Source organism: Kogia breviceps, chromosome 8 (assembly GCF_026419965.1).
Source record: "Kogia breviceps isolate mKogBre1 chromosome 8, mKogBre1 haplotype 1, whole genome shotgun sequence".
Lineage (NCBI taxonomy): Eukaryota > Metazoa > Chordata > Mammalia > Artiodactyla > Physeteridae > Kogia > Kogia breviceps.
Window position 1 is genome coordinate 23,247,338 of NC_081317.1, and position 21,902 is coordinate 23,269,239.

The 21,902-nt window shown below is 41.8% G+C and overlaps 1 protein-coding gene across 11 annotated transcripts in view; it reads right to left on the minus strand.

Annotated features, from left to right (window-relative positions):
* The window catches only part of PALM2AKAP2 (PALM2 and AKAP2 fusion), a 499,465-nt gene that overhangs the window by 187,163 nt on the left and 290,400 nt on the right, over window positions 1-21,902 (minus strand). For 7 of the 11 annotated variants that reach the window (XM_067040972.1, XM_067040973.1, XM_067040971.1 and 4 more), the window contains one exon: window positions 15,068-15,763. The exons of 3 other annotated variants lie outside the window; for them this stretch is intronic. In XM_067040972.1, the coding sequence (XP_066897073.1) occupies window positions 15,068-15,763 (696 nt within the window). Of the gene's footprint in view, window positions 1-13,925; window positions 15,764-21,902 lie in introns of those variants that run through there. One more of the 11 variants, XM_067040979.1, reaches the window with a different exon arrangement.

The window sequence follows — 21,902 nt, forward strand, 5'->3', positions numbered from 1 at the left end:
ATTTCAGCTTCAGACAACTAACCCCATTCAGCTGGAACTTCCATGACTAGCTTCTTTTTTTTTTTTTCGGTACGTGGGTCTCTCACTGTTGTGACCTCTCCCGTTGCGGAGCACAGGCTCCGGACGCGCAGGCTCAGCGGCCGTGGCTCACGGGCCCAGCCGCTCCGCGGCACGTGGGATCTTCCCGGACCGGGGCACGAACGCGTGTCCCCTGCATCGCAGGCGGATTCTCAACCACTGCGCCACCAGGAAAGCCCCATGACTAGCTTTGAATGTACTGCTTCTGACGTTCTTTGCATCAGTTATCAATACATCCATGCTTAGTTAACTGTGGCATTCTGCAGAGCACGAAGGCTAAGTGCCTGGCCCAAAGACACAGAGCTATCAAGGAGCAGGACTGGCTTATTGATTTCAAATCCCGTTACATTGGACACTCAGCTTTGGGGCAGAAGAGAAGGACTTAGGGAAGAGAAGCGCTGTCATTCTGTTGCTCCAGTCCTCAAGGTTCCTTTGGAGAAACCATCTAGAACAGATGGGCGGTGGTGCGTGTCTGCTACACTCACCTCCCAGGAGACTCTAGATGCATATTTACCAACCCTCCAGGATTCTCTGGGTCAGGAGAGAGTGGGGCACACAGATGTCAGGCATTAGCCCCTAATCAGGCCAGTCTGTTTATATTTTTTAAAGGGAATCCAAATTCTGATTTTTAAGTCTTGGTGAATCAGTTGTTCACCCACTGAATATCATACACAGGAAAATGGCCACTGGTTTTCCAATGGGCTTGGAAAGATACCCAGAGCAAGGCAGTGATGGCGGATTTGCCCAGGGACTCCTCAGGACCAGGCCAGGGCCGCGGTAGATTGCTTATGTGCTGGTTTTTTTTTTTTTTTTGCGGTACGCGGGCCTCTCACTGTTGTGGCCTCTCCCGTCGCGGAGCACAGGCTCCGGACGCGCAGGCCTAGCGGCCATGGCTCACGGGCTTAGTTGCTCCGCGGCATGTGGGATCCTCCCGGACCAGGGCACGAACCCGTGTCTCCTAGCATCAGCAGGCGGATTCTCAACCACTGCGCCACCAGGGAAGCCTATGTGCTGGTTTTTAAAGGCCAGGGATTTCAGAATCTTTTAGGAGAAACCCTCCTCAGCTTGATGTATTTCTTTCTTTTCTTTTTTAACTGTAGAGAAATACCTTTGATATTGACATCCACATAGTATGTCGCTCAGAATCATCTTAATGGTCATCTAATAAAATTACTCATTTTTATAGATGAGAAAGTTGGGGCCAGAAGAGGAAAAAGGACTTCTTCTAAGTCACACATGAATGACATACCTGGGACAGAGCCCAGGCCTGGGACCCCTCACACTCCGAATGCCAATTCTATCATCTCATGTCTTTGTTGTTTTCAAAACAGATCCAAGAACTTGGAATTCAGTGGTTTGTTTGATAACGTAGTATTGTGTTGTACATTTTACAAGCTGAATTGCTCAAACAAATGGGAGAAAGAGAAATAAACATTCAGAAATCTATGCTAGATTGAGTCCTCTAGTTTCATCTCATTTTTCTCTTGACTTATTTCTCTATTTCTTTTGGCTGCATTTTTTCCTACAAACTTCCTCAAATACTTTTCTTTTGTAATGGGAGAGAAAGGAGAAAGCAAAAGGAGAAAGAAAAGTCTTTAAAACATTCCTAATAGAAGCCCTACAAGGTAGGTATCATTCTCATTTTACAGGAGAGGAAACCGAGGCTTGTTGAATTGAAATAAATTGCCAAAGATTACCAAGCTGACCAGTGACAGACTTGGGACCTGACTTTGATTCAGACACCAAAGCCTACATTTTTTTCTTGGTTTGTAGCTTTGAGACAAGGATTCCAGCCTGGACCCCTCCTGCCTGCTCTGGGTCCTTCTGTGCTGCAGTTTCCAGCCCTAACTGCTCATGAGAATCACTTGGAGCCATTTAATAAATGCTCCAGGGGCTTCCCTGGTGGCGCAGTGGTTGAGAATCCGCCTGCTGATGCAGGGGACACGGGTTCGTGCCCCGGTCTGGGAAGATCCCACGTGCCGCGGAGCAGCTGGGCCCGTGAGCCATGGCCCCTGGGTCTACGTGTCCGGAGCCTGTGCTCCGCAACGGGAGAGGCCACAACAGTGAGGCCCACGTACCACAAAAAAAAAAAAAAAAAAAAAATTAAAAAATAAATAAATAAATAAATAAATGCTCCAGGCCTCACCCATACCAATTAGATCAGGATCTCTGGGGTGGAGCCCTAGTATAATTATATTTTAAAGAAAATGTTCCAGATTCTAATGTGTAGCAAGCAAGAAATGAGAACCAGAGAGCATGGTGCTTCCTGGGAGAATTAACGAACTTTTTGAGAAGATCAACTCATCCTACAGGTGGGAGTGCACCTTGTGTCAAAAACAGGCCTCGTTCAGTAGAGAAGAAGAGAAGAGAGAAGAAAGAAGGGAAAAGGGAAGGGAAGGGAAGGGTAGGGAAGGGACGGGAAAGGAAGGGAAAAGAGAAGTTGAGATTCCCTGAGTGGTTCTTTTTCCATTAAGTTCTGCTTATTCTCTAGAGCTGAGCCAGTTTTACAGCCTGCATTGACTAAATCCCCGACTCTACAAGAGTTAACCAAGAGCTCTGCTGAGCAGGAGTCAGCTTACTAGAGCTCAGAGGAGGTACTGAAGCTGAGGGCTGGAGTGCCTTCCAGTAGAGGCAGCCATTGGGCCCCTGTGCTTGTCTACTGCATCACTTGCCTACTGCGTCACTTGTCTACTGCGTCACTTTCCCGCTCTATTTGGAAACTCACATCTGATTGCATAACTTTGCTCAAGTAGGGCAGGCGGAGCCCAGTTAGATCTGATCCCCATCAGTGAAAAACTGCTTATGCCAAAGACAGCTCTAGCTGGAACAGATGTTACTTTTGTTTGCTTAAATGATGGAGATCTTTACTGGAGAGTTTTAAGTTTGCTGCTGATGTATTCAATTCATTCCTTATAAAAGGAATGGCTTGTTGGGCACCTGGCATAACAGAAAAAATCTGAAGTCACCCTGACCTGGGTTTGAATCCTAGCACTGTGTTTCTGCTCTTACTTCCTGTTGCTTTGAGCAAGTCACTTTGCATTTCTCATCCTAACTTCAAAATGAGCTGGGATTTGTTAAGGGAATGCAATGAAGTAAGGCAGTGCTTCCAAAATTTTCGGGGCAGATGAACATGGCATTAAATAACACAGAACCATACAGTGAGAAAATTATTACCGTTTTGATTTTCTTTCATGCCATCTGTTTATATCGAAGAGATGGGGGTATATTTTTGATATGTCTCTAACCTGGCTATTCCTTCCTTTAACAATGAAAGAGTTGGTCTCAGGTAACTGTACGTATTACTAGGCAACTGTATGCAGCTGAAGATTAATAATGTTGATTTACATTTATTTCAACAGTTACTTCTATGGCCTGTGCTGCCTGCTTAAGGTAGGGCAATAAAGTTACCTTTTAGGTCAAAGAAGTGGTTAAAAGAGTAAATGAGGGTCCACAGGTGGTACGCACACAGGAAAAAGATAATTAAGGTGATACCAAAAGTCTAGGTTTATGAAAAACTGAGTTAAAGTATGAGACAGAATCTCACATCAAGCCTCTGAGTGGAGTGAGGATTCAGTCAGTCTCCCACAGAAAAAAGAAATGACTGAATCGGTCCTTGCGCTCTGATGAGTCTACATATTCTGATGGACGGACGATTCACACTGACTGTAGGATTTATGTCACCTCCAAGTTGTCCTCAGGTTGACCTAAGAACCCTGGCCTTAAAAGGGTAGGTCTGCTGTTCATATTTTCTATACTCAGTGACTTGGAAACAGGAAAAAAAAAAGTTGGAAAATATAATTATCATCTTAAATTTTGTTAGCCTTTAGTTAAAATTTTTTAAAAAAGAAAGAAAATACTAGATCACAGTGATTTTTGATGACAAGCCATGGGAAGAAAGATCCCTATTTCCCTGGTTCTTTGAAATGTCAAACTTTCTGCTGATTATTATTCTTAGCAAGATAAGGAAGTGAACGTTAGAGAATATCACTATTCTGTGACCACATGACCTCAGGAGCACGATAAGAGACTAAGGATTAGGAGGGAAAAGAAAATCACATTTAAATTTAAATACATACGGCCTTTGCCTCTTGTTATTTTTCCTAAGAAGGGATATGAAGCACCAGAACTAGTCAACAGTTGACTACAAAAGTTTTTGTTTATTTTTCCAGGAATGCAACTTTCAACCGTGAAACATGATGCCACAAAGTTCTTAAAACATGACATGGTTCATGTAACCTAAGAAATAGAGAGTAGCTGAATCTAAATAAGTTGTTGTAGGAAATGAATTTTTTTCTCTTGAGTTGTAAATGAGCTCACCAGCCTTAGGATAAAAATCTATCATTATAAAGTCATGTGAGTCTTTCGGCTAAAAAGCTCAAGCATCGAATTCTGATATTGGCTTTCTGCTTATGGGCTGTTCAAAATTTTTAAATGCTTCCATCAGATTTAAGTCCAAAGCCAGTGCAAAGCCTTATTCTTCTGAAGGAGCTCAGGAGACTTCATCTCTGTGTCCGGCTCTGCCATTATCTCGCTATGGGTAAGTCTCATCTTGGACCCAGCCATATAATGAGTAGATTATGGTAGATTAGGGGTAACCCACAAATGCCAACAGGTGCCTGGCAGGTAATATAAACAAAGGAAGCTGGCCAAGAGTAAGGTAATAGGAAGTGGGGCTGAGGACAGTGAGTAAGAGAGTATGATTCCTCCAAAGGGGGCGGCCGCCATCAGCTCCAGGCACCTGTCAGCCAGGAAAACAGGCCCATTGTGGACAAAGCCTCTGGAATGTCAAGAGAAGCTGGAAATCTGTCTTTTAAATGGCAGTGAATTAAAAATGATTTTAAAACATGATGCAGGCAAAACCAACATAACCACAGGCCAGGTGCAGCTGGTGGATAACCATTTTGTGACTTCCGCATTAGATGATCTCTTTGAGCTCCTACAGCCTTAACTTCTAAATAGCAAATTCTGGCTTTTGTGTGATGCCCATATAGTGGAGGATTTGACACTGTTTGAGAAAAGCAGGAGAGGAGCTGGGTTGTTGGAGACACAGTGTGTTCTACTGGTGGTTGCAGAAGGGTGATAGAGCCTAGATCAAGAGGCACTGGTACAGTGCCATAGAACACGGTTCCTCTTAGCTCTTATGACGGGACAAAATAATAATGATAACAATATTAACAACAACAACAAAACCTCCTGTGCTTATTCCGGGATGGACACACCACTCCTATACGAATGGGGAAGGAAAAACTGTCAGGCAGAACAACAGGACTCCAATGCACAGATAAGAGAACAGATATGGGTGATTAGCCCTCAGCTTCCCCTTTGGGAAGGAAGTGCTGCAGAGACACCTCCCATCCTCCAGAGGGCAGTGTTATTACAGAGCGTTTGCTTGGGTAGATAAAGGTACAAAATAAGAACTGGTGCCATTTTGTCTTTCCTGGGCACAGATGGCTCTGTTATCCAAATCTTTCTGTATCCAGTCTCAGCTGCATCCCCATACCACTTTCATAACAAGAGCTTCTGTGTGGAAGAAAGTAAAGAGAGCTGAGCTTGAAACTTGTTCCCCAAGCCCCATCCCAATTTTTAGCTCTGCTGTATTGAGCAAGGTACTTACTGTCTCCTTAACTCAGTTTCTTCATGTATGAAGGAGAATATTAGCAATGTCTACCTCATAGGGTTGATGTACTATTAAAGGAAATCCTACCTATCCAGGAGAAGTGCCTAGTTTTAAGTATGGAACTATGTTCCCTTCCAAAGTTCTTATTTTCTCATCTAAATTCCTCTTGTTATAATTAGGGTTTATCCGCTAATCTTTTGCCCTCCATGATGGGAAATTACCCCCGGAATAGGACTGTTAGATTGAATTATAGGGAACTGTCAATATTTAACATTACTGATTTACTAAATGACAATTTCATATGGTTCAATATAATACAAAAGCAGTCACAAACCCAACGCAGGAAAAAGCAGCTTCCCTTTTCTACTGGTTCTGAAACACATCTGAACAGCTTATCATGTTTACATTTCGGAAAAGTTAGACCTTTAGTAGAGGAACAAACACTTTTTCATCACAAGTAAACTAACATTCGTTATCCACTTCCAGCTTACAGAGTGCTTTGTGTAAATATAATTTCCCTTAACTCACAACAGCTTTTCACACACCGCTCGGAGTGTCACTGCGGGGACGCCCTAGAGTTGTGGGGTGTCTACCACGGTTCCAGTCTGCATGTCGACACACTAAAGAGTATTTCAATTAACAAAAAGAATGATGTCAAGAAAGCCCTGCCACTCACTATGTAGGATGGATCAGATAAGATGTAGTTCCACAAACACTAGGATGCAGTGCACAGATGCCCAGGGACAACTCAGGTTTCAAGTGCCCAGCACTTTTGACAAGGACAAGAGGTCCTTGCACTTCCTCAGCTTTCTATTGGTTGGAAGTATTGTTAATTTCAGTGTGGCAGCCTGCGGCACCATTCAAGTTTCAATCTTGAGTTATCTTCCACGCATAAAGACACCAGAAAAACAAATATCTACTACAGAACCCAAACAGATGAGAACTCCCCAACTGATTTATTTCATATCCTCGAAGAAAACAACTGTGACAGTTCTGCAGGTGTCATCATACCTGCCCTTTGTTCATTCTCTCTCACGATAACTTTTTAACGTTTCATTGAGTACCTACTATGTGCCAGGCTCTGTTTGAGGACAGGGGTCAGCAAACTACAAGCCTGAGGGCCAAATCTGGCCCCCACTCTTGTTTCAAGTAACTAAAGCTTACGGAACCTAGCCACACTCATTCATTTACATGTTGTGTATGGCTGCTTTCTGGCAGAGCTGAGTAGCTGTGACAGAAATCATGTGACCCACAAAGCCAAAAATATTTACTCTCTGGCCATTGAGAGGAAAAGTTTGCTGACTCTATTTTAGAGAAAGAGGATACAGCATTAAAAAAAGAGAAACAAAGTCCCCATGTGTCTTGAGAGGCTCCTGTTTAGAAGATCGCACTGGATGAACTCTTACTACTTAAAACTAAGGGGCAGACCGAGTTTGACCTGTGGTATCAAGGTCAATGCCACTGCTGAGGGCTTATAAGGAACAAGAAAAGGGATGACAGGTGTGGAGACAGATGTGCAAGAGGGGGTTAGAGAAAGGATTAGTTACTGTGGAAACCAGCTGGAACAGGCAGGCCACAGGGATTCCCACCGAGGGGCACCCAAACCTTTGGCTGGGTTAGGTGGCATATGTTATCAGAATCACCTGGAGATATCAGTAAACATGCAGGCTACTGGGCCCCACTCAGGAATCTGAATTTGAGTTCCAGAGGTGTGGTCGAGCTTCCACATTCTTAGCGGGTGCCCCCAGGTGATGCTGAAGCAGGCTCAGGTTTGAAAAGCACTGGATTAGCGTTGAGTTTTAGTGAGCAGTTGGAGGTGCTCCCCGCGAGGTCTGGCCTGAAGTCCACTCATGGCAGGTGAGAAGGGGAAAGAACCGGGGCACAGACACACAGAGGTAGATGCAGTGAAAAGGCAGTTTATTGTCTATTAATACTGTACAGAGGAACAGAGAGAAGCTACAAGTACAGCATCGGCTGTCGCTGGCAGTGTTATTTCTGAAGTCGGTTTTTGTTTTGCTTTTCATCTGAAGGAGACAGAACAGTCAAAGTACACTTCAGGTTACAAAGTACAGCAGCTATAGCCCAGCAAGTCTAATTCAGAGTAAGCACAACAGGCTCCCAACCCACCCTCAATCAACCACCAAATGGATATATTTACAGTGATGTCACTCACCCCGAGTGAGCTGCTAAAGCCGAACATTCCAATCAACAACCTACATTCACTGAAAGCTGCATCAGACACAACATTTTCTGGAACCCCTGTATGATGTTGACTCTTTTAAGCCAGGAGTTTGAGAGGAGGAAAGAATGTTCCAGAAGCCCACAAAGGAAAGGACTCTTTCCACTTGGCAGAATGGGATATGACAGAATTGGAGTTGGAGCCACACAGACTAGTTGAGATCAGGCGTTGCCCGGTGGTCTCTTTGTACATAAAGACTTGTTGCAAAACCAAGTGACTGGATGTCTGCCTGACCCCCTCATCTCAAAACCGAGAGGTTCCCATAGTAACAAGAGGCTAGGGCACCCGGCCTCTCCCTACCACCCTCAGGCAATTGCATAGTTCTTTCATTTCTGGAGTTGTTGCCATGACACCACGGTTCACAGTTGGGCCTGAACTGGGCCTGCTGGAGGGATTCTGATGATGAAAAAACTAAAAGGATTTGCCTGGGAACCAGAGAGGTTATTTTTCTTGAAATGGAGAGTGTGTTTAAGACCTTGCCTTGTTGGAAGAAGGCTCTTGGTCTTTTAGGGTAGTAGAAAAAGATTCCATCCTAGGAAAGGATGCTGCTTGGGAGGAGAGTCTAACGGGATAGGGAGCAGATTCTTAGGCTTGACCTCTGACCTCTGGTGTCAGCCAGACAGAGGAACAGGTGTGGGTGAAGATCTTCATGAACCTGAGTGTGACTGTGATGGGAACTCAAGAATTTGGCAGAAAATTGAGGAAAAAAACCCAAGAACTCTAAAAATTCAGTATCTCCTTTATGGATGGACAAGGATAATTCTTTCCAGTCTCTACTTAACTCTGAAAATAGGATGCAGCCTCATTGATATTTACAAGGTCAAGAACTCCTGGTAAGTTTTATATCGTTGGTTTATACATTTATGTATATTGTGTACATTATGTAGAGGGCCAGATGCTTCTGACTCACCATTTCGCATGTGTTACTCAAATGTACCATAGTGAGTGGTCCCTTAACTTCAAATGTAGCAATGACTCCTTGAATACGTGAAAGAGTTGAACTTAGATAATTGCTGGGCTTAGCTTTCCTTTAAAACAGCTATCTCCTTCCAAAAGATCGTTCTATATTATTAAAGGTGTGGCTCAGAGAGCTATCAAGCCATATAACAGGTTGTCTAATGACAGGTATAGAAAGCTGGATCGTACAACCTAGGACTATTGGGAAACACTGGATTTCATGCAGTGCTGGTGCCAGGGCAGGTCACGGGACCTTTGTTCATGCCCCCCAGGGTCTGGGCTAGTGCTATAGAACTCACCAGAAAGTAACCTTAATGGAATGGAGAAATAATCAATCAAGGGTGCTTTCAAACTCAAGCTTCATAATGCATCTAAATTTCATTACAAAAATATTTTTCCTTAAAAAAATACATAAATGTAAACTATTCCATTTCTATAATCACTCCCTACTCCCATGTATATCATGCCACTTGTCTTACACTAGAATGAATGGGCACGCCCCTCAGGTAAGGCTCCATCACACCATTTGAGTCCACCTCTCTCGCTTTTTCAAGCTATGCCAATTGTGCTTAAAAATATGCTCCCAGACCCAGGTAAGGGGGTCCACAAGTTCACCTCCCTTACAGTGGGAAGGACTGCAGGAGGTCACACACTGCATGAAGCCCACCCCAGGAATGTCAGAGTGGGATAGTGCAGGCTCAGAAGGGAACACAAGGAAGTATTTGGTTGGTAAACATGCAGAGGCAATGCCCAAGCTCTGCCTACTTTATTCCACCTGGGCCAGACCTGCAAGGTTCTGCCTCAGGCTCCTGGGATGAAATTCACAGCTCTGAAGAGGGCTGGGTAGGGGTGGGGAAGAGAATGTTGTGTTCATACAGCTTTGGAATACAACCTGTGATTTTGAAAGGACAGAAAAGAACATAAACAGTGACTCTAAGGCAAACTTTCAAATGGCACATCAGAACTATTTTTTTTTTTTTGTCATTCATTTTGTTAACATCACAAGGCAGATACATTCTGTAAACATATATACCATACAGTACGTTAACCATGGCGGGGGGGGGGGGGAAGAAAAAGCCACCCTGTCATTCTTTTCTTTCTGTATTTCTGTTCTTTTACTCCAGAAGGACTGCCTGAAGTCTAGAGGGAATTTTGTGGTTCATAAGATGTACTTTTCTTTTAATAAAAATGCAATGACTTGCAAAAAAATAGCCCCAGGTGACTAGTAAGAGGCAATATGGGGAGAAGATGAACCTGTAGAAACTTAGAAAATAGTCACAAAATATTAAAAAGTCATTAATTTCAGGAAACATTTTGTTTCCCTGTTTAGTAAAAGAGAGCACTGAAAAATTTTTACAAAAGTTAAGGCTGTCCAGATCTTTGATGCAGAAAGTTTGTGGTTCCCCAAAGATATCTATTATATTTTCACATTGAAAGCAAGTTTTTTTGTGCTACTGTCCAGACCTTTTTATTTTAGACTGGAGTGGAGAGGGGACGCAGAGGCCTATTTAAGTCATATAAAAATTAAGGGGTAGGGGTTGAGGTTGGTCTAAGGATCCCCAGGGAAACTGCTCTTTGAAACTTTCAGGATGTTATCTTTATTCTAGCCTTTTCTACATTCAAATAATAAGTATTTTGGTTTTAAAATGGAGATTTTATCATGTGGTTTGCCGAAGCTATGAAAATAGAGACACGTAACAGCATCGCGCTCCTCGTAAGAGATGGATTTTTCTTTTTCCCTAGAAAATGCAGGGAAGTTTTCCTAATTAGACCAGAAGAGGTCTACACAATGAAGGCGAACTGGCAGCAGGAATCCCAGAGGCCATCTTGCGCATTACTTGGAGATGTTTTGCGATATATACTATCACTCCGTGTACCTGCTGGGTTGTACTAGCCAATAGGACAAAAGATACCTTCTGGCTCTATCCTAATCAGTGGAGCCACATATACCTTGATTAATAAACTGAGGAGCTTCTAAAAGATTGCATATTTCCACAGTTTCTGAAACGTATCTTTTAACTATGCTGAGAATTCATGGTTTCAGTAATGAATGTACATGTTGTGAAAGTACCACATAAAACTGCTCTCGCCTTGGAATGGTTTTTGTTGTAAACAAATAACACTGCAGGAGATGAGAATATTCCCACAAGGAATGGGCCCTTTGGTGGGTTAAACTCCACAAGTGGGTCTGGTGACAAACAGAGAAGGCTGAGCTTCTAGATTTTAAGGACAAAAGAAATTCTCCGTGTATATTTTGTCTATGTTCATCTGTGTTTTACACTGATAGGGTTAGTTTCTTAAACAGGAAGAACTGGTTTAGCGGTTCAGTTTTTGCCTCTATCGCCATATTCCCGCCACCTCTTTTGCTACCCACTGGTTCACTGGCATTAAATAAGTGGTGTTTGTCAAGGACGTTCTGTGGTCCCTTGAAATGATGCTCTGCGGGAAGTGAAAAGAAATAAGCTGTTTTCAGACTTGGCTTCAGCATTTTGCTCTAGAGATGATATCATAACTCTAGGAAATTATATAGAGATGATTTCCCCCTTTTATAAAAACTTGCCCCTAAGCAAAATAAAAAGCCTGCTTGCATGTAGGAAAAACATTTATCACCAGAAAGTAAAATAGACTAGGTGGGAATCTGAAGCAGCTAACACGTCATTAACATTTCAGAAAGAGTCAAATCAAATGAACTCTAGGATTTGAGTTTTCTGAAAGCCTTTGAATAATTTTAGGAAACCATGTTTGGGGTTTACCCAGAAAAGAATTCCCTAGCCCCTCGTCCTCTCTACTGCCAATAGAGTGATGTTGCTGGACATTGTCAAATCACTTTTAGAGGCAAATAATTTTGCTTATATAAGGAAAATAATATAATTGTGGGTAAACGAGGCACAAGGTAAAAAAAGAAAATCCCTTAATTTTGTCCTACTGCACATCAAAGAGAAAAAAAAAAAAGTCAAGGGTATACAAGTCATCAAGATTTTTCAGGATATACAAGGTTTATCATTTTAACTCTTAAAGGATCTTTAACTCCATGCCATTGAGAATCTGTTTTAAGCAAATGCAATGACCCTCTTTTCCCTCTTTCTCCTCTTTCCATTTAAAGGGTTCTGAGTATATGATTTGAAAAGAAAGTCCAACTAACCATGAGCTCAAAAATGATCATGGTTTTGCAGCTTTATTACTGATTCTCTAATTAGTCTGGTGATGTAAGTCAATACCCTGTGTTTCTGAAGGGCGTGATACCATACATAATAAAGCGTTTACAGAGACAATGCCAGTACCAGCAGGGAAGGCAGAATCTTCACAATCACAACTCTGTTTATATTTTCACTATGAAGGGTAGTTCCTTTTCTCTGTAGATGGGATTATAGGTCTCATCCCGTAAAAGTACTGGCTGAAGCTGAACCTCCCACTGCAACAGGAAAATGAGGCAAGCTATACAAATACATACGCCATATTCAAACACACCTTCGTTTACTGTGGCCACACATCATTTTAATAAATGTAACACATCTTACTTGAAAAACCATTTAAATGATGAGCTTTACCAGTAAAAGTAGAGAACTCTAATTCATATAATGTGCTAATCCCTATACTAATTATTGATAAAATGAGAGCGCATATTATCATTGGTCTTTTAAATCTCACATGCGGTTTTGTAGTGAGAGGTAAAGACCGTTTTCTTCATGAGACACTAACTCACTGATGGAAGCGTAGGTCAGGGAATGATCTGCCCTGAAAGACTCCGGTTCTGTTTATCAAAAGTACGCCCAAGGCTAAATTCTATCATTCCACTCACTAACTGTGCTTTTAAAAACCCAAACTGAATAGACTTCATCCCCAAATGAGTAAAAAAAGATAAGCTATGGGAATCTTTTAGATTGTTTCTTTCTAAATAAATTATTAAAATCAGAGATTGTCCATAACGTTGAAGCTGCTTTCTTTTTCTCTGTAAATAGGTTTCTCTGCCATGTCTTCTTCTTCTTCTTCTTCTTTTAACCTTTAAATGATGTTAAAATGACCATTTGCTGAGGAGCATGAAGCTGAAAGTTTATAGGCAGAAAAACCAGATATTATTTCTAGATAATAGAACAGTTTTATTCAAAAAAAGCTTCTCTGCTGAACCTGAGATTTAGAGATAATTCCCTCAGCTGTTCAAAACCAAGCCATGGATGGAATCATCTTAGAAAGTAGAACTTAGCTCGTTATTTTTTTCCTTCTTTAGCTTTTTTTGGTTTATATATTGGTGATAAAATGACTTACTTTGTGCTCGTTAAAAATGTAATTATTTGGGAAAGATTAACTTTGCAAATGAAAAAATATTGGTTTTCCCCCTTTTAATTGGAATAAATATAATTTCAAGCTAAAAAAATTAAAAATAATTATAGACTTAGCACTAAGATAGCTATTTAGGACAAACTGAGTTGGTTCTGTAATAAAATTCTCTCAAGGAATAAAATTCTCTCAAGGTCACCTTACTTTTCCCTCATCTACTTTCCACAGAAGTTAAACTTGATGTAGTACACCTTATCATATGTTTTTTGAAACTAGGTTCTATGGAACGTAGATAATTTTGTGAATTATCTGCAACAATGTTATGAACATTTGGGCAAAAAACTTAAAAGATATCTCTGTTTTAAAATCAATTCAAATGTTACAGCTTTATTTCATTACTCTATTATCGTTTTACTATATTGCTTCCCTTTGGTTTTGTTATACCCGTGGCTCTTTGCTTTGGGGGAATGCTAAGAATTTAAAGAATTGTTTATTGTGTTCTAGATAAAAACCATCCTTTGATGTTCTGGAATCTTCAGAAGTTGAAGAAACAATGCTTGAAGAAGCTCAGCTATGTGTCACTCACTCAATCAGTATTTGTGGAACGAATTAAAATACTTAAGGTGAGGAGATAGGTCTTTCTTCATCTTTTAAACATTTTTTACATTTTAAAGTTTAATTCTGTGCGGTGGGTAAACCTACATGGTGATGGTACGGGAAACATTCTCTTTCTCATGGGGACACAAAGAAAAGAGTCCAGATGGAAGGCTCTGGAATCAATGGGGTGGGTGAGATGAAGAGTTAATGCAGGAACAGCACCGTCCACAATGGAGCGGAAGCGTCACAGCAAGCACTGTAGGTCAGAAGGACTGTTTTAGAAATATGGTCACTACAGAGAAACTCCTCAAAATAACCCCTTCGTTGAAAACAGATGAACATGATCAGAAAATATCCATGAAAAAGAAAACAATATAAAAATTGACACTCGTTTTTTTTTTTTTTTTTTAGAGAATAGAAGCAAGGCTCATGGGTTCTCCTAACTTTGGAGATCACTGCTGATGCTCAAAACAATGCTTGTTTCATGTCCTTAGAAAGTTAAAAATGGTGCTTCTTATATAAAGGGTCCATCAGTTAAGTCATAGAAAGAGAGAGACAGCTGCTGATGGGCAGGTTGTGAAATCAGTCCCTACAATTCAGTTACGACAAGCACTGGCTTCTTTTCTTTTGCATCAATTTCATTTGTTTTAACAGAAAGCCAGAGATGCACAATACTGTAACCTGGAAGCTTATATAAGGCAGCAAAAAGCATCACCCTAGATTGGACAGACTAAGTAAGGTCTACTTTTGGCTACACTAGCAACTGGCTAGAGCCCATAGCATTTTGCCACATGGAATATAAAAGCAAAGATCCACAGCGAGGGAGGCAAGTGAGAAATCAGTGACGTGGGGATGTGTGACTACGTGATAGGAACACACGACAAAATGAAACCCCCGATGCCCATGGATTCAATTCCAGTCAAGTGAATTAAGGCTACTAGATCACTGGCTGCTAGGAAGAGTCCATTCCAATCGAGCAGTAAGGGACCGATCCCCTCTTGAAGACACAAGGAAAGGTTTAGAGGAAAAGCAAGTTCTTGGAAAAGAGTGAAGCACACACATGCATGTTGTCTCTGAGCTGAGGAAACTGGAGAAAAAAAACGAAAGGGAAAAAAATAAGAGGGATCAAAGCAATCCAACTGCAAGGCAAGGCAGGTGTTTGCTTCCAGTTCACAGTATCGCAGTTAGTGGTACAGGGAGGTCTACGTAAGTGGTGGAGAGCACAAAGGCTGCCCAGAAGAAAAGGGAAGAAAGAAGTGGTCACATGACAACACAGCATTGACAGCGCTTTTTCTTTTGGGTACCTGGGGCTGGCTCCGTGGCCAGGCTCTCTTCCTTCCCTTCGGGGGATGAGGGCTCTGTGGTGTCTGAGACGGGTCTCCCGGACACCAGCTCAGCTGCGTTCCCATCAATAGTGGACACATCTGTCACCGTCTTCTCCCTCAGTGACTTCTCATCGTCTTCATCAATGAGGACCAACTCAGCCTTGATGGTTTCATCATAGCCTAGCACCTTCTTCGTCTCTTCTTCATCCTCGATATTTTGGTAGCCCATGAAAATCATGGTGACTGGCTGATCCAAGTTTGCCTCCGGCCCTTCAGTGCTGGGGGCTGGAGCCTGCTGCCCTGGGTTCCCGGAAGTATGATCTTTCCTAGACTTATGGACCATTTCTAACTTGGCTTCTTTGCAGAGCATATGTTCCTTAGGGTGGCTGAGGCTCCCATCTGCAACCACAGTCCTTTCTGACACGTGCCCTCCTCTTAAGCTTGATTGTCCAGCCTTCTGAATAAGCTCTTCTACATCCTTTGAGCTTAACTTGTGCACTCCGTTTTCTACTATGGTGCCTCCCGAGTGCACCTCATACACTACTTTGGTACCATCATCAAAGACTTTGACTCCTCTCTGATGGACCCCCTCTGGGCCAATGGTGGATGTAGAGAGAATCTTGGTCTCTCCTGTTTGTTTGTCTTTCTCCACATTAATTTCCATGGCGTACACAGCTTGAATGAAAACAAGAGAAAGGAAGTGCATGTTACAACAAAAAAAGCCAGTGAATGGTTAATTGCCAAACAGACAAAAAAAAAAGGTGCTGTGCCCTTTCTAGTCTAACTGCCAAGCACCTTGAGTGTTAGAGTGAGTGCAGTGTGGACAGAGGTGGTTATATATGTGTTTCAACACAGCAGCTAAATGCACTGGGAAGACACGTGTACAGAGTTACCATATCTCAGTGGCACTCACACTTCCCAGGAAGATGAGCTAAAATAAGGCCACGAGCGACTGTTGAGATCCAGTGTGACACAGTACAGGGAGGCTGACAACATGCAAGTTTACCTTGATCGTGAGCATACCTTAGGCTTATAGACAATTTTAAAGCCCTTGGTTAAGATGTAACCTAGTTCCAAGATCTTAAATCTCTTTTAAAAATGCTTTTACAGAGGATTCTACTGTTCTTTAGACATTTCCCTTTCTGTAATGAAGATTACACAAAGGGTTTTGCCGGTGGCACATGGCCATGCTCTACTCTAAAAGAGGATATTTATAAAAATTGAAAGCTGTGAAAGGAGTCAGATTATATGTTCTGTAAGCCTCAGTCACTTTGTTAGGTTTCTAAGATAAGAACTAGAAAAAGAACAGACTAGAGGTGGCGTCAACCCATGACACTGGAATTTGAGGACTGTGCTCACAGAAATCCTCTTTCTTTCCCCATGCACGCGCTGCCAAGTCCCCGAGACTCTGCCCCATACTTGCTTCTCATCTGCCTCCTTCTTTCTGTTCTACTGCCACCACTCAATCTGAGACCCTACTTCCTCTCCCCTAGATATAACCACAGCTTCTTACCTGGTCTCCCCAGGCCTGATCTCGGCCTCTCCAACTCATCTCAAGTCCTGTTGCTGGTCTGAGCTTCCTAAGAAACAGCTCTTTCCTGTCCTGTAGACTTACAGGACACCCCAGGCTTTCAAATCTATTACCTCAGAGACTCCCTGTGAGGCACACGGCCTGGATGGGAGGAAACTGGGCCTCAGACCCACTGAGCCAACTGTCTCCAGACACCCTTTCCCTGTATGACCCACAGATACATCCAACTCTGCAGGTGCAACACTGAATCCGTCTCTCAAAACTCCCCCGTAGTCTTGGTGTGAAGTAACACCAGCTCCACTACCTCGGCTTTCAAGCGACAAGCCTCAGAATCATCCCTGATTTTTCCTTTTCTTCCTAATTACCCAGCGTCAAACAACTGCTGAGACTAATTCTATTTCGGATCCATCGCCATGCATCTCCTCACCACTATCTCTATCACTGCTGCCTTAGACCAGGCCCTCTTCGGCACAATTACCTGTGTCCGATTTTTAACTGCTACTTCTGTCTTTTCATCACCACTGGGTCAAAGGCAGCTGAGGCCCCGTTTTGCATGGCCAGAGGAGCAAAGAACGGTCATTACATTAAAAAAAAAAAAAAAAAAAGTTAAAAAAAAAAAGGAAGGAGGGAAAGAACTCAAGAAAGAGAAAAGGAAAGAAAGAATTTAAGAAAGAGAAAAGGAAATAAAAAGATATGCAACAGAGACCATAGATGGTCCACAAAGTCTAAAATATTTATGATCTGGCCTTTTACAGAAAAAAGAAAAAGTCAGCCGACCCCTGCTAGCCTAGGCTCCACCCTGCCCTCAGAGCTACCTTACTTACAAACCCTCTGTTGGCTCCTGTGTCTGTAGAGGGTAAACACCAAACTCCTTAGCTTGGCATGTGATTACCTTTGGCATTGATCTACAATCTTCCTTTCTTGTCTTGTCTTGTGGCCCCTCCCATTCTACATACACTCTGGCCATAACAAAGTTCTCACTATTCCCAGGACATCCCCCCATGACTCCTCATCTCTGTGCCTGCTGCCCCCCTACCTAGACTGCCTTTTGTCCCTCCTCCACTGGCAGATCCTAGAGTCCTATGTCACACCTCTGCTCATCATGGCCGTTGAGTCCCTACCTCTTTCTGAAGAACTACAAGTTCCTCAAATGTGTTGAAAAGATCCAAACTATCTTTCCAACCACACATTTCATTGCTTCCTCTCCCTCTAGAGTGACCAAAAAACACCATCTCACACCTAACATTTCCTGCTTTTAAGATTCCCTTCTCTTGAAAAGTCCTTCCTTTGAGTTTCTTTATACCCAAATATGACTCATCCATCGATGCCCAGGTCAACCGCGCCCTATTCCATGAGCTTTCTTTGTCCCATCTCTAAGTCATTCCTCTCTTCTCAAGATTCTCTGAACACTTCTTCTAAACCTCTCTGAAGGCACTTAACACTTTCCACGCAGTAATATAATTATCTGTGGGAATGTTTTATTAGCTCCATAGATTCTTAGGATCCTTGAAGGCTAGTTTTTTGCCTGACATCCTTCTCTGATTCCCCCTCCCTCCCAACACCTACCTTAGAAACTTTTGTAGAAAAGGTACCTGCTATACATACCTGTGAAACAGTTGCTACTAACTGAAAAGTCTAATTTGTTGTGTTAATCTAGTCACAAATACTTTATATGATATGACACCAATGAAAAGGTACACACAGTGATTAATGTCTGTCCTGGTTAAAAAAAAATAGCAATGGTATTATTCCATCTGCTTGTGTAATAAGATATAATCTGTTAACACTTAACTAAAAAGATTTTGAAGCAAAATCCAATGCTCGATTTTTCATTGTGTCTGTTCTGAAAGTTTCACTTGCTCATCACAAAGATCTTGAGTTTCCTTAAGTGACACAATGGGAGGCCAACCAATATTTGTCATAGAGGTACATGACATCACATAATGATGGTGATATCAAGAGAAATATCTGTTTCTGTTATTTCCTGATTTTCCACAAAATGTGTTATCAAAGAAACAGAATAGGTATTTAAAATTTTGCATGGGCTCCAAAAGCCTGTTCTTTAAATATTACATTTATATTAAAAAGCACAATTTTGGGTTAAAATCTTATGTCCTATCACTATTAACACACTCATGGGATATATTTAGAAATAAGAAAGGTAATAATGATTGTCGGTTATAGATACAACACCACAAACATCCAGTAATATATGAACCAAATGATACACTGAGCTGCAATCAATACAGAGTATGGAATAAAATGTTTCTATTTTTATATCCATATCTGATAGGATACAAATTATGAACATAGGAATCTTTAGGGATGTCCCTCTCTCTCTCTGCCCACCAATAAGAATGCTGTCATTTTGGGTCCAATTTTCCCTTTTCTGCCATCCTAATCCCCAACCTCATCTGGTCCTTGCCTGGTCCTAGAATCAGAGACTGGACTGAAAGGAGGGACGACGAGGAGAAGGTCTTTGCTAGAACGGTTAAGTAGATCCATACAATAAAGAGTTGAGAAAGGAGGAGTTGAATGGAAGACACAGAGAAAGCTGTGTGGGAGAAGGATAGGGAAGGAACGTTCTGTGGCCGTGGATGATGCTTCGGAGAATTATATGTGGAGGGAAATAAAAGCACGTAAGTGCTTCTGGGTGGAGATATGAATTGGATCCCTTTTAATATCCTTCAGGAAATATAGGTAAAGAACAGAGTTTCTTTTTAGTGGGTTTTCTTTTTTTCGTCTGTGATTTTCAGCTGTATTTTGTTAAGTGTGACATGGCTCTGGAACTGAACCACAAGTGACATGGATTCATTAGGGTTACAGATCAATAGTTATATTTATATGTGATACACTGTTCTTTCAATATTTCTAGAATATGAGAGCAGATCACTTTAAGACATTTTTATAATAAAAGAAACCTAGATATTTTATGCCATAAAAGACAACATTCGTATGTATTTTTTTCCCCCAGATAAGATGTTGGGCTTCAAAGGAACCACAGATTTTTAGCAGGTTTCTTCAGGTTTGGTCTCACATACCTTGTCTGCCTTCACTCTCTTCTCTAGTAAGGGGGAGCCAGGCAAACACTTCGAGAAGCTCTGGTTTACACAAAGGCAATATTTTTGTTCGTTTGTTTGTTTGTTTCCAGATTTATTGAGATATTGTTGACATATAACATATTGTAAGTTTAAGATGTACAATGTGGTGATTCAATATACATATATACTGCAAAATGATTACCAAAATAAGGTTAGTTAACCCCTTCACCCCCTCACATAATTGTCATTTTTAGGGCTGATAACTTTAAAGTTCTACTCTCTTAAGACAATACTTAAGACTTTATAGATACATATATGAGAATGTTATTAGACATTCAGAAAACCGCACGGGAAGTGTGAACATTTATCTTAAATGTGTTGTTTATGAGTAAGTATTTCTATTTTGCTCCAGTTCTCAGCCAGTAATATTCCAAATGTGAACGAGGGTGGATATGAACCAGTAGGAAAACAAGACTTACATTTTAAATTCAACATTTTGTTTACAAGGCATGTACACAATTTTTAAAACTCTTCTGCTTTTTACTCCTGCCAAGTAGCGTATACCAAAGACCTCTCCTCTCCCTTACATCATGCCCTCATCTCTAACCACAAAGAACACTCTTGAATCAGCCCTTTTCTTTCCTCAAGGCTCCCCATGCCACAGGTACACAGTTATGAGGATGGTAAGGGCTTGTTATCTAAGCTCATCTTATTGAAAAAAAAATGAGGAGGGTTGTACTGTTCAGGGGAGGAAACTTTCTGGAGAGCCCTTGAAAGAGATTTTGAAAGAGCCCCATGAACAAAAAGAAAAGTATTTGAGGAAGGACCAGGAGATAGAGAAAAAAGAAAGAAGACAGTCCAATGGACATTGCAATGATGGGATGACTGAAATCTGGAAGTATGTCTTTCTAAAATGATATATTTAATTACTGATTTCCAAATATCATACACTGATGCCAATGAGGTTGGAGGACACACAACATGTTTGCTCTTCCTTCCAATAATCGGGTGAGAGAGCAGAGTAGTATGTCCGTTTTGTTAATGAAGAATAAGAACCAAAGTGGCCAGTTTCTGCAAAGGGATACAAATGGATGACTGCAATGGTGCTGTGACTCTGAGCTCTGTGTTTGGTTTTCTTGGTTCTTCTCCTCCACAGCTCTCTCACCAATAGAAGGGCCACCTTGAAGAAGCAGAGACACTAGCAGGGATCGATAATCCCAGTTACTAGGTTCTGAAAAGACCCAGGTATGGGCAAGAGTGGGAGGGCCCCAGGGGAAGACACCTGCACAACGCAGGGCTCAGACAGAGGGTCCGAGGAGCAGAGAATGGTTGATTCCGGGTCAAACCTACCGCCCTAGCTCTTCACACTCTCTTGTTCCATGTCACCTTCAGCCTGGGCAAACAGGGAGCAGCTGTAAGGGCTCTAAGGAGCCCAGGGAAGAAGAAACAACAGCACCTGACACAAGTAAGGAGAGGGGGGAACCAACTGGCATGATTCCATTTCAGGATCGAGACAAGAGCACACAAGACAGGACTCTGCGTTCCGTAAGGACAGACCCATTCAATCACTGTTAAATCTGTCAACCCAGGCTGCTCCCCGCTCACTTCCTTTGACTCACTGTGACCAGTGGGCAGAAGAATAGGGCTGAGGGTCCACGTGTAAAGTATAAAAAGACACGCCCCACTGTCATCAGTCAGTAAAATGGGAGGTGTCGGGGGAGGGAGGAAGATAGTAAGTCTGAATTCCTATTCAAGTCACATCCCAATTTGGGGCCTCATTTTTCCCATTTGTACAATGAAGGGTATCCAGCTTTTTTTTTTTTAATTGAAGTATAGTTGATTTACAATGCTGTGTTAGTTTCGGGTGAACAGCAAAGTGATTTAGTTATACAAATACATATATATACATATATACACATATATATGTGTGTGTGTGTATGTATATATATATATATATATATATATATATATATACATATATATATATATATATATATACATGGTATCCAGCTTTGATATTTCATGGTGCCATGAACAGCCTGTGTGGTTTGTGAGTCAGTGATGTGTCAAGTACTAGACAAGGGTGATAGACAGCCAGACCAGGACCACCACCCAGCAGTGAGATCACCCCAATATAATGATCGTCAAGTAGCTGGCATTATACATGGAATGTGGAGGAGAAACGATACATATGCTTGGCTTACTGAATGAACATACATATGTACAGTCTTACCCCTTTGAG